Below are 13,945 nucleotides of genomic sequence, written 5' to 3' on the forward strand. Positions count from 1 at the left end.
AGTCGAATGCTGCTGTGCTCTGCTCTTAATGTTAGCACAATATAGATAAAAAAAAAAAACATTTGAAGCTTATCGTGTATGACTGGAACAATTAGATCTTAGAAAAAGCGGGCTTTTATAATATTTCCATATAGTGACATATTAATATAGGAACTGTAAGACGTGCTCCCTCCCCTTCAATTGTAGCATATGGTTACTCTCTGCAGAGGCATCACCCCAAAGCAAAATCTGAAACAGCCCCCGTCCCCCACCTGCCATGTTTCATGTCTTAGGTGACAATAGGGGTTTTGGGCCATCTCGGGCATTGGGTATGATGGCCACCTCTGCACCCCCTACAGCTATGCCTCTGGCCCTTTGATCATACCATTACAGCGGCAGAAATGTGTCCGATATGCTGCTAGTGGCAGAGTACCTGCATCTCGTCAGGTTTGCCCTTTAAAGTGGCTAAACTAACACATTGATGCCCATGTCTGCTGGTTTGAGACCATAAAGTGTAAGGATTTTCCAGACGTACATTACAAATTTGTCCCAAACATAATCCAGCCAATTGACTTTTGGCTACATTACCGTATACTGGGGTATTAAGGGGTTAAATTCCAATACATTCAGTATATGTCATAGGGTATTACATTCGGTGTTCCTACAGCACATCAATAGGCATACCGTGCGTTGCTTTAGAAAAGTCCTGTACATACTATATGTAGTGCAGGCTGCTGTAAAGAGCAGCCTGTGTTCTGCTGACAGATTTTCAGGCACCAGCTAGAAATGAACTATCCCTGCGGCTTCCCTGCTCTATTAATCACAACCAAGGAGATGCTACAAATGCAAGGAGATGCCAAAGAGATGCTAGAAATGCAAGGAGATACCAAAGAGATGCTAGAAATGCAATTCCCTACTAATCAAGCAAGAGTTGCACAAGGAGGAACCTACTTCCTATAATGTTATTAGTGTGGGAACCAGTGGAGAAGGCCCATCGTAGTGTTGTGTATAGAATTGTAACACTGGACAGAGACATCTTCATTCTAGGTACTGAGGGGGTTCCAGTGGCCAGAATGCTGCTGATCAGACATTCTAGGAATAGCCTATCGCCATCTGGTCAGAAAACTGTTTATAGGGAGTCTATTGTCAGGCAATTCACAGTTAGATCAGGCACAATGCCTTGTAGGGCTAGTGCATTTGAACATAATGATACCTTTCACTTCTTCATGCTGGAGAAAAAGTTGATCTTTTCTGTCTCCCCTTTAATCTTCCTTCTAGGAATCAAAGCGGTTTGTTCAGTTAAGTGCACAGAGTTAAGTGCACAGAGGGCGGGCCCAAGCAACTCTGTCCACCCTTGCGCCTCCTGTTTCCTGTGCTAGATCCTGTTTCTTCTTAACTGACAGGATGAGGCAAGATGCCAGTGCTGAAACCAGGCCCTGTCAACCAGGAAGGAGAGGGAGGGACTGCTAGAGAAAGCAAGAGGAACAAGGGGGGACAGATTGGCCTGGGCCCACGCCTACAAGGCACAGTGAATTACCTGGGGACAGATTCCATTTAAGTAGAGACTAAATCAGAAAATGTATAATTTCCAGGGACAGCACGGTGGCTGGTTAGCACTGGTGCCTTGCAGTGATGCGTCCTAGGTTCAGATTGACCAAGGACAACATCTGCATGGTGCTTGTTCTTGTGTGGGTTTCCGGTTTTCTCCCAAAGACATAGGAAATCTAGATTGTGAGTCCCACTGGGGATAGCCAGTCATGATAACATCTGTAAAGCGCTGCGGAATATGTCAACGCTATGTAAGTAAAATACATTTCCAGAAAAAGTGCTACTTTTGCCCACTACAATTTTTGCTATGGCAGCTCAGCTCCATTCACTTGAATGGCACAACACACACGCCCTGGGTAACAGTGGCACTGTTTATGAAATATTTGTTGAACCTTATAAACCTATTTAATCTGTATTAGATAAATGTTGCAATAAAAAATATACATAGAACAATAGCTTTGATTCACATATATAGGCGATATACAAAATAAAATGTTAGCAAGTTAAAGGGGTGGTCCAAGATTTTTATATTGATCGCCTATCAATATGATGGGGCATATCTGATTGGTGGGTGGTCAGACTCCAGGCACCCCAGCCAATCAGCTGTTTGAAGAGCCGTGCCCTCTACTTGTGCCTTTTATGTATGTTCATCAATGACATGGTCTAGGTGCAACTCAGTCCTATTCAAATGAATGGGACTGAGCTGTAATGCCAAGCATGGCCCTTATCCAATGGACAACATCCCCAACAGCTGATTGGCGGGGGGGGGCTCAGGATTTGGACCCTCGCTGATCTGATATTGATGACCTATCCTGAGGATAGGTAATCAATATTAAACACCTACAAAAGATAAATCTAAAATATATCCAAAAAAGATACATAGATGCGGTATAAATACCAGATACAGCACTACATCATACAGACATACTTCTCACAAATGGATGTTTTCCTGTTTTGTTATGAGCTTTTGTGTCTCCCCTTTTTTCTCCCTCTAGGAATCAAAGCGGTTTGTTCAGTGGCAATCCTCGATATGAAAATGTCCCCTTGATTGAGAGGCAGTCCCCGCCCCCTTCTGTAAGTATAAATACTGTTAGAGTTATTTTTTTATGCATTTTGTATGTTGTTTCAGCAAAGATTCATCTTTGAAGAGGCTATGGGAAAATATTAGAGAATTATAGATGCCTGCTGCTCTGATACAATATCTACTGATATAAAGGTCCCCCAAATAATTTGCTGTGTATTAACTGTATGCCGTAGGCTCCCCCTAGTGGCAGCTTCAGATAGCCAGGATATATAAAAACAGAGGTCCAACCCCTATAATGTTCTATGACCTGGGGCAGTGCCCAAACTGTTGGTCTGCTGCTGCTACTGTACACAGCTTGCAATGAACCAATGGGCTAAATGATGGATGTAATTTTAATTGTCCAAAAAAGCTGCTCTAATATTGGATTGCTTCTCCTGCTAACTTACTGGGGGATTGTAATTTAAGCAATTTCCGGACACATCAGTAGATTCTGCAAAAGTTTGACACAGCCGAGCCTATGTGTTTTCAATAAAGTTGATGGAAATATCTGTCCAAACATCTACTTTGAATCCTTCTTCTAACAAGGCTCACATTTATAAAAACACATGAATAAAACATGACGACTCGAGTGAAACATGGTTTGTTTTAAAATATCAAATTATATTTAATTATTCTCAGCATTTAAAATCAGTATCCCACATCTCCAAACTCAAGTTGAAAGGAAGATAACATCTATGGTGAGGTTTGTTGAGGTTTTTGTTCCTTAGGTCTAATTCACATGTTAAAAGGGTTATCCAAGTTCTATAATGCTGCCCTATATGCCTGGGCCTATCACAGAGGTTGTACTTACAACCCCGGCACCCGCATCGCTTCTCATACTGGCACGGCTGTCACTACATCTCCCCGTTGCGCGGAGGGTTAGCCAATAGCAGGTCGCGCCAGGAACGCACCTCCCTAGCATCACCCGCGATTCTAGGGAGACGCGTGCCTGTCGCGGTTTGCTATTGGCTGCCCACCCCCCCGGGCTGGATGTTTTCATCCGTGCGATGGGGAGATGCAACAGCGGCCCGGGCCGATATTAGAAGCATACAATTACAACCTCTGTGAGGGGCAAATGGGGAGCATTATAGAACTTGGATAGCCCCTTTAAGGCATTTGAGGTCCATAGTGACATCGCATTCAGAGGCATACATTTTTCTATTTAAGTAGTCTTGTGAGGGATTGTTTTATTTATTGTTTCCAGAATGAGTTGTAGATTTTATTTGCGCCTTTTTGGGTTACATATAATTTATTGACTCATTTTTATAAATTTTTAGGGGGAATGGACAAAAAGCTAATCCCCCATCACTGTTTTTGTTATGCCATTTCCCCAGTGGTATAAATAATATGCTAACATTATTAGGTGTTCTTGCATGGCAAAACCACTTACTGTTATCTCACATATATATATATATATTCTTATTATAGCCAAATTTACCACCCTAACTCCTCCCACAGTTTTTACACTACATAGACAGTAATATACCGAAATGTGCGGCTTGTTCCTGATTGGTGTGCTATTACTTTGTGGAACATTTTGCCGAATGGTTCACGAAATATCGGCGTTTTTGTGGCAAAATTCGTCCCATAGGAATGAATGGTGGAATGTTCAAAACTAGAGTGGGAGCTGACAAAAACTAGAGTGTGAGCTGAAAAATCAGGACATGATTTCGAAACTGCCACCACTCCCTAATTTTCAAGCCCACCTACACAAATCTTATATTAATTTTTTTAGCTATCCCTGCTGCCATTAAAAATGTCCACGGCTAAGCCATAGTCCTGATAGTTTTCACAATATGACCATTTATTTGCAACTCACGCCGCCCATCGACAATCATTGAAACTCCACTCTAGCCACCTCAAATTTGAAGGGCAATTTCTAAACTGCAACTGTGCCTTCATTTTTAATATGTCAGAGATATACTATGTAGGTCTGGGTCTTGTGATTCTCACAATATAAAGCTCTTTGCTGTAGGATTTATAATTTTTAAACTACAACCGTTTGAAGATGGCAACCGCCAGTGAAGTGAGCAAGTTGGAGCAGTTTGTTTTTAACCGCTCTTCTCTGTCCTTGCTATAGAGTGAGTTGCCATAGGAACCCAGGTGTGTGAGCAGCCAGCAGAGTGACAAAAGCTAGAGTGTGAGCTAAAAAATCAGGACATGATTTGTAAACTGCCACCACTCCCTCATTTTCAAGCGCACCTACACAAATCGGCTGCTAATGTTTTTATAAATGTATGTTTTAATGTAACTGTGAAGCACTTTGGGCAACAACATTGCAATTAAATGTGCTATATAAATAAATAAAAGTTGAAATGCATTTCTCACTCTATCAAGCTTGCCATGTGAACTTTTTAAATTTGTTAAATCAATTGGTTAGTGTAATGTTTACTATCTTTACTCACTCCAAACACTCCACACAGTTACTCTGCCCACTCCATAAAGTTACTCTGCCCAGTCCAACCTTTCCACAGTTACTCTAGCCACTCCAACCACACAACAGTTACCTAAGCCACTCCACCCAGTTACTCCGCCCACTCCAGTTGTAGACTACTGGTGGAGGCAAGAACAATTCACACAATTTCCCCAGAAATTGTAGCTTTTCTAGTTCTGTATGTCCTTACAAATGTGACAGTGCCTTTATGTGTTTTTTTAAATGTTTAAAACAGTAAAATATTTTTTGTAATTAAAGGGGTTCTGCAGTTTGTTTAGGGTCCATTCACACGTCCGTTGTTTCTTTCCTGATCTGTTCCGTTTTTTGCGGACCAGATCTGGACCCATTCATTTTCAATGGGTCCTGAAAAAAAATCTGACATTGTGCTGATTTTTTTCAGGACCCATTGAAAATGAATGGGTCCAGATCTGGTCGAGATCTGTTCCGCAAAAAACGGAACAGATCAGGAAAGAAACAACGGACGTGTGAATGGACCCTAAAACTGATAATCTATCATCTGGATAAATCATCAGCATCTGACCTGCGGGGGTCCTACACCCGGGACACCCGCCAATCAGCTGTTTGAGAAGGCAGCGCCGCGGCCTTCTCACTGTTTACCACAGGCCCAGTGACATCACGACTAGTATCAACTGGCCTGGGCGGGGCTAAGCTCCATTCAAGTGAACAGAGCTTAGCCGCGCCCAGGCCAGTGATACTAGTCGTGACGTCACTGGGCCTGCGGTAAACAATGAGAAGGCCGCGGTGCTGCTGGAGCGCCGCTGCCTTCTCAAACAGCTGATCAGCGGTTGTCCCGGGTGTCGGACCCCCGCCGGTCAGATGCTGATGATCTATCCACAGGATAGATCATCAGTTTAAACAAACTAGAGAACCCTTTAACTTTTTTAAACATTAGTTCCCACTAAGGAACTTGAAGCTGCGATCATTTACTATAAGACCGAACATGCCTTTTTCATAGCATTTTTCATATTTTTAAACAATTTTTGTTGATATTTTTAATTTCACTATCTATATTTAAAAAAATCCTGCAGTTTTCACCCTGTCTAATAATAGACTCCACTCCGTAGTCTGTGCAGATCAATTTTCAGTAGTCATCTCTCTACCATTGTAGGCAGGATTAGAATGACAAATATCACCTATTGATAACATAGGATCCACTAACCACAATATGTGATATCACAGCTTATCTACTCCCTTCTGACCGCTGCACAGGTCATAAAGCATGCCTAGAAAATTGTCCCATAGAAGTCAATGATTTTCCATCCTATCCATTGTGTCTATCTCCCATGATGGCTGCTGTAAAGCATATCTCTAAATGCTGCTAAGAACAGCTCAGGCTAAATGGCTAAGGCTACTTTTACCCTAGTGTTTTGGATTTCCATTTGTGAGATCCGTTCAGTCTCCATTCCGCCCTGAAAGCGGACACCAAAACGCTGCCTGCAGCGTTTTGCTGTCCGCTTGACGAAACTGAGCCACGATGTAAGTCATTGGGGTTGGATCCGTTTTCTCTGACACAACCTGGCACAATAGAAAATGGATCCGTCTCCCATTGACTTTCCATGGTGTTCAAGACAGATCTGTCATGGCTATAGAAGACATAATACAACTCAATCTGTTCATGACGGATGCATGCGGTTGTATTATTGTAATGGAAGAATTTTTTCAGATCCATGATGGATCCGCAAAAAACGCTAGTATGAAAGTAGCCTAACCCTATAATGATGTTCAGGAAATAGCATTGACTCAGCTATTTCTGGGGCGGTGGGGGGAATGGTCTATTTCCATCAGTCTAATAGAGAATGAAGGGAGCAGTAGGGTGCATGTGCAGGGGACCCCTGTTTTCAGGAATGGTGGGGATCCCAGTGGGCGCCGCCCCCCCCCCCCTCCCCCATTAATCAGTTAGTTATCCCCTATCCTGTGGGTAGGTAATAACTTAAAAATCTGCCACGGCCCCTTTCCATTTTCTAATATAACACAGCAGCAACATATATTTCACTGTAATGTAATGTTTTTTATACTTAAATCAGTTGGAAAGCACAGAATTTAAACAGTTTCAAAATGCAATCTAGCAAAGCAGTATCAAGCAGCAGATAATGAGCATAGCCGAGCTGGAAATCACAGAGCTGGCAATGTGACAGATGGGACGTATCAACAAGGTCAAATAGAGAACACCGTACAGAGGCAGAGCGAATGAATTGCATGCAGAGAATTGTGGAAAGGGAAAAACGTAATCTGGGATTCAAAGAACAAGAATATAAAATGCATCTCATGAGGACGGGTAGGCAATGATTAAGTGATAGATAGTAAACATGAGATGCAACAGAACTCTGCAGGTGATAGATAGATAGATAGATAGATAGATAGATAGATAGATAGATAGATAGATAGATATGCATATAGAGAGATAGTGATAGATATACTAATAGAGATAACTAGATAGATAGATAGATAGATAGATAGATAGATAGATAGATAGATAGATAGATAGATAGACAGACCAAGGGATTGCAGATAAAATAGTTAAATAGCAGGTACCTCTGGCACTGGTGGAGATAGGCAAGACCAGTGCAGTTGCTAGCTTTATTGATCTTACATGTTAGTGAGCTGGACTGTCACCTTCATCAAGTACCGTAACACGTAGTATCAATAACACTATAAACTCTAATGGTCCTGCCCCTGTCAAGTATCTGCACCAGTGCCTGAAGTAGATGCTTTCAGCAATCCTTTTTATAGCTGGGACCCTACACTATAATGACTCATCTTTTCTTGGGCATAGGCTTCCAAATTAACTCATCCAGCAATACTCTGCTGTAAAAGTGGTTGCCTTGTTGGGGCAGATGGCCTCCAATGCATCAATCAAAATATGCGCTAATGGCCTCATATTTCTTTTTATATTCAATATAGCATTAGTACAATTTATAACCCACAGGGGCAAACTGGGAACTTAAAGTGGCCCAGGAAAAAAAGCTAAAAGTGACCTTATGTTGTAGGGGGGTCCAAATTGACAGATTGAATGGTCAGCATAAGAAGCCGGGCCAGCAATATTGTAGTGCAGCACGAAATACTGCCCCAAAACAACCAAATACCCCAGTCCAGCATAAAATACTGCCGCCGTAGCTGCAGTATTCAACTTTATCTCTGTCATAAGGACATCAATACAGGAGAATGCAGGAGGGTTCTTGTATCTTGTATTTACTGCTGTACTGCAGCCATTGTGTACATTGTCTATGTGCACAATTATTTTATTTTTATAGATATGAAAACTGGTATGAGCTGTTGAAAATAGACCTCCTGCCTTCCAAACTTAGTCTAGGGAACAAAGAGTTACATTGCAGTTAGCTATCTCCGTAGTTATTCTTGTGTCTTTTAGGGGGCACTGTGGCCATCACACTTTTAGAACCATTATTTAGTTAGGGCTCATGCACTTGACCCTATATAGCCTACATGTTTTATGGATGCATTATGCAACACCCAAAAATGTATATGGAGCCATAATGCACCTCCACATGCCTCTGATTTAAAAAGAAAATCATTGTGTTCTCCATCAATGCCGTATTACCAAGTTTCTCCCCTTTGCGCTATCTCTAGTTGTAAACGCCTTCATAATACTGTGCCCAGCCAACATACCCTCTTGCTGTAACTGGGTGCTAGGTGACAACCTCTGTTGGTGCCGAGATGGTCGCTATATTGCTTAAGACAAAATTTTCCCCAAAACAATGAAAATGGTTAACTAGAAATAATAAAATGACAGAGGCCACTCAAGGTTTTCCATTTACTGGTGAATTATTGTTTAAAGGGTTTTTCTATTTAATAGCTGGATCAAAGGGAGAACAAACAGCTCTTTCAGTACTTTCTTTAGAGTTCCATGCAGGTTCGAACTAACCATGGATGTTCTAAAGACCGATCAGCCTCACTACCAAATTTTAAATTCTTTGGGTCCACTACTAGGTAATTTGAGAGCAGGGGTAATGTCTCTGACTGGTAAGAGAAACTGAAGGCCATGGTAGTTGAAAACAGAGGGGACCGAGAATTAGTGGATCTATGGCAAGAGGTCAAATAAGGAGAGAACCGAGCACCTTACATCCCCTATGTTACACTAAATGGATTGCTTTAATAATAAAGAAAAAGTTAGTGAAATTACTGTATTATCTAATTCCATTTTTCTTTTCCCTTCTTCATCTTTATCGTGGATCCCACCAGTATTCCCCTAGCATGCGAACATCGTTCATCAGTGCAACCCAAGAAGAGTCCGATACTTATTGCCGAACAGAAGTTGTATCTTAGAAGATTCCTTTTGCTCTCCTCAGTTTCCCTCCAAGCTATAAAGATGACTAACAGAGACAAACAAAATAAAGACTGAGCTTGGTGCTCTTTAACCTCATTTGGGAAGGAGACTTGGGTGCTAAACCCCTTCAGCTTTCCTGTGCTTGGTATTAAATTCTTACCCTCTTGTGTTGCCAGGGTAATTTTCTCTGAACTGTTCCTCTGCCTTCAGTTTTATATATTTTGTATTGGTTCATGTTCTTTTTACCCATAAAGACTTGTTCAATATTTCTTTTAACATACATTGGACCTTGCAATTGACTTCCAAAGGGGGCACCGTGGGGAGTCTGTACAGGAGGATTTTTAGGAGGACACAGAAAGAACCTAAGTGGTGAAGATGTTCATTCCTGAAGAAAAAAAACTGCTGTTGTAAAGAGAAGGAATGGAAATCATCAAATAGAGAAGGCCTCCTATACTCTTATATTTGGATTACTGGATATAGAGAGACCAATGATTCTGACACTGACTGGCATGTGTGCATAATATGGAAGTGGGGAGGACATAGAATTAATTGTAGAGTTAAGGATCAAGGACATTGCTGCTGCAAAACTCCTTCCTTCACAGATGGATCTGTTTTTATTAGAACATTTTAACACTATCTCATATGTTACACTGATTTGAAATAAAAGGGAAAAACACACTTTATTTTAAAAAATAATTTATTCTTGTTTGCATCAACTGTCTGTACATTTTGGTTTACATACAAAGTATCACAATATCTAGATTTGGGCAAGAGGGTTGCATAGGATGCAAATTACATGCTTTCAGAACAGAGATTACCATAGGGGAACTCCTGAAAAATTGTCCTCTCCCAGTGAACTCCAACTTCCATTCTCACCTGAAAGATGCTTGGTGTGGTGGCAGGTAAAGCATTTTAAAATCTATATTCTGACCATGATTTTGTCTTGCCTGCCCCCATGCCAAGCATCCTCGAGTAGGTTGAACTAATTTTGCTATTCCTACACCTGCTGCTGTCTTCTGACCAGGTTGCATGGACACCAAGGTTTCAGTGAATCATGGTTGGGATACACTGGCACAGATGGTAAAAGTCATAGTCCAATCACTTAGTTACAGCCGTAACTCTACAGGGCTATTTTTACTGTAGCTTACCCATGTAAAACTTTTTTTTATTATTGTAAGGAATGAACCTTATGGAAATATTATCCTTATTTAAAGAGAACACGTTGATTTGATTTTGTACACTATACAAAAAGAATCATGTTATTCCTTCCTTATACAAATTTATAGACACACCATTGTATAAAGTTTGCGAAAACATACATAGAGTAAAAAACAAACTTATATGCCATATGCTAATTATCCCTGACTAGCCATCTGTATGAGCCATTTGTGTCAATAGTGGAATGAGGGGATTTATTATGCGGGTAATATTTGAATTAAGTTTTGCTTTAGTCTGTGTTGGAGTACTTTATGCCACGTTTATCAAATATGGTATGTTTGATAAATTTAAAACCTAAACCTTTTTTGTCTAGAAAAGCTACTAGAGTTTTTCTACTCCATCCTCCTACTGGAGTGAGAGTGTGACTTTTAAAAAAAAAGTCTCAGTGACAAATCTAGAGTGAAAATCATTAATATAGCTAACCATGTCCACCTTCCCACCCATGTTTCAACATTTTTGAGCACAAGTCCTTATTTTGCGACTTTTTGAAGCCAGATTTGCGACTTTTTGAAGCCAAATCTGAAGTAAAGGCACGATAAATCGCAATTACGCCCTTTCAAAAGATGGCCTAACATCAGCAGAAGTGCTCCTGAAATCTTGCACATTTGCCATTGATTCCTCCTCTTTGGACATGCACAGTGAGAGATAGTGAGTGATAGAGGTTCATGTTCAACTCAAAGCCTGATGTTGACCCATCTTTGGAAAGTCAATTATGCCTCAATGGGTGTGATTACAGCAAGGAGACCATGACTGTTTACAATGGGTAATTTGTGTATTACATGTAAGTTCTTTTTTATACAAAAAATGTGGTACTGGCAGTTTAGTGTGCAAAATCCAGTTTCCTTTAATCCACCTTCTATGCATAGCTTAAAAAACGGTTTTCATGGACCCACCACTTAACCAGCAATGACAATGAGATAGCTCCACAACCACCAAACTTTTCACACATATTCTTCTATGTACATTTGACCTCCAGTGCATTCAGAAAGTCTTCATCCTATACCATTCTGCCCCCAATACGTCATAATGAGAAAATGAAAACAGAATTTTAGACATTTTTGCAAATTTATTAAAAAGAAAAAAACTGGAATTTTGCTCTGGGGGCTTCAGATTTCTCTTGATCATCTTTCAGACGTTTCTACCCCTTGATTGGAGTCCATCTGTAGTAACTTCAGTTTATTAGACATGATTTGGAAAGATAGATCCCTGTCTATATAAGGTCTCATAGTTAACAATGCATATCAGAGCAAAAACCAAGCCAAGAGGAGGAAAGAACTGCCTGTACAGATAATACACAGGATTATGTGTAGGCACAGAAATGGAGAAGGGTACAACAATATTTCTGCTGCACTGAAAGCTCCCAGTGGCGCAGTGGCCTCCATAATTCTAAAATGGTAGACATTTGGAATAACCTGGACTCTTGCTAGAGCTGGCCACCCCACCAAACAAATTAATCAGGGAAGAAAGCCTTGGTAAGAGGTAAGAGAGGTGATTAAAAACCCGATGGTCACTCTGGCAGAGCTCCAAAAATCCTTTTTGCAGATAGGAGAAACTTACAGAAGGTCGACTGTCATTGCAGCACTTCACCAATCTGTGCTTTATGGCAGAGTTGCCCGAAAGAATCCTCTCCTCAGTAAAAATGCACATGAAAGCCCTGGAATTTATAAAAATGCACCTAAAGGATTGTCAGAGTGTGAGAATCAAGATTCTCTGGTCTGATGAAACCAAGAATAAACCGTTTAGCTTAGGAACAATTCTGTAAATTTCCTTGAGTGGCCCAGCAAGAGCCTTGACTTAAACCCAATCTAACATCTCTGGTGAGACCTGAAAATGATTGTACACAGAAAGTCCCAATCTGACCTGACAGATCTTGAGAGGATCTGCATAAAAGAATGGCAGTAATCACCAAATTCAGGTGTGCAAGAGGATTTAAGGCTGTAATCGTTGCCAAAGGTGCTTCAACTAAGTACTGAGTATAGGGTCTGAATACTTATTATGTCAATGCAAAATTTTAGTTTTTCCGCTCAATAAATTAGGAAAGATTTTGAATGTTCTGTTTTCACTTTGTCATTATGGGAGTATTGAGTGGAAAATGATGGGGTAGAGCTTGAATTTGTTTTTAATTTTTTAGCACAAGGCTACAACATAACAAAATGTTGAAAAAGTGAAAGGGTCCAAAGACTTTCCGAATGCATTGCATGTGCCCAATACTTACAGGTACACCTTGTAATTATATTAACACAAATGACTTTTGATAACACTTGTGGTTTCTCTAAAATTCTTTATCTTAACAATAAAACTAATGTTGGTCTTCAAAACATACAAAATATGGTTATGCTTGTCATCTCATAATTCTATCAGAAAGTCCTCTTACACTCAGATGTGTGACCTCTAGGTACTGTTCTTTTTAGATGTCTCTCTAACATAGAACTACTCCAAGCCAAACACCTCCCTCTATGTCACAAGTGGAATACTGCTGGAATCCAATGGCAGGGACAAGGCCTAAACACAGGAGGCATCGGAGTCTTGAACAGGAGGTAGCAGGTATGCAGATGAAAGCAGGGATCCAGTAGAGAGGTCAGGGGGAAACCCAGCGAGTGGCCAGCAGGTGTCCAGGAGTAGCAGGGTAAACCGCAAGGAGAAGGAACAAACCAGAGAGCAAGTTCCAGGCGAGAGGGCTGCACAAGGAGGAGCTAAAACATAATTCTCAAGCAATGAATAACAGGCTTGAGAGGTTTATATTAGGGTTGGGCAATATACCGGTATCACGATATACCGCGGTATTAAAAAAACGGAGATATGGCGATATCGCTGTTTCCTAAATACCGCGGTATTTTGTGACGTCATAGAAACGGTCATGTGCACTGACCGCTTCTAACTCTGCGTCTGCGGCCGCCCACCCCAGCATGAACCAATAGTGAACATTTTGCAGAGTACTTGTGGCACCTGAGGGGTTTATTGGGCGGATCACAGCGTCCTCTCAGAGGTCGGGTGCCGGGAATGTTCTTCAGTCTCTGCATTGGTGGCAGTGGGCAGTGTGCCCCCCCTTCCTCCCCAGTATTAATCATTGGTGGCAGTGGCCACAGGGTCTCCCCTCCCCCCCATCATTGGTGGCAGTGGGCAGTTCCGATCAGAGTCCCAGCAGTGTAATGCTGGGGCTCCGATCAGTTACCATGGCAGCCAGGATGCTACTTAAGTCCTGGCTGCCATGGTATGTTAGTGAGCAGCATTATACTCACGTGCGCCGTGGCCGGAGGGCGCTCCTTCTTCTCATAGGTCTGTGCGGCGCATTGATAATGCTATAAGCATTAGCAATGCGCTGCACAGACAGAAGAAGGAGCGTCTGGCGACCACGGCGCACGTGAGTATAATGCTGCTCACTAACATACCATGGCAGCCA

General features: G+C 41.4%; 1 protein-coding gene across 1 annotated transcript in view; it reads left to right on the plus strand.

Moving 5' to 3' along the window:
- TTYH1 (tweety family member 1) overlaps positions 1-9,987 on the plus strand; it is a 182,194-nt gene extending 172,207 nt beyond the window's left edge. Inside the window, exons 13-14 of the mRNA XM_044278176.1 lie at positions 2,523-2,601; positions 9,243-9,987. Coding sequence (XP_044134111.1) covers positions 2,523-2,601; positions 9,243-9,326 — 163 coding nt within the window. The 3' untranslated portion in view covers positions 9,327-9,987. The remainder of the gene's footprint in view (positions 1-2,522; positions 2,602-9,242) is intronic.
- Positions 9,988-13,945: the final 3,958 nt, after the last annotated feature.

This window comes from Bufo gargarizans, chromosome 2 (genome assembly GCF_014858855.1).
Source record: "Bufo gargarizans isolate SCDJY-AF-19 chromosome 2, ASM1485885v1, whole genome shotgun sequence".
Classification (NCBI taxonomy): Eukaryota; Metazoa; Chordata; class Amphibia; order Anura; family Bufonidae; genus Bufo; species Bufo gargarizans.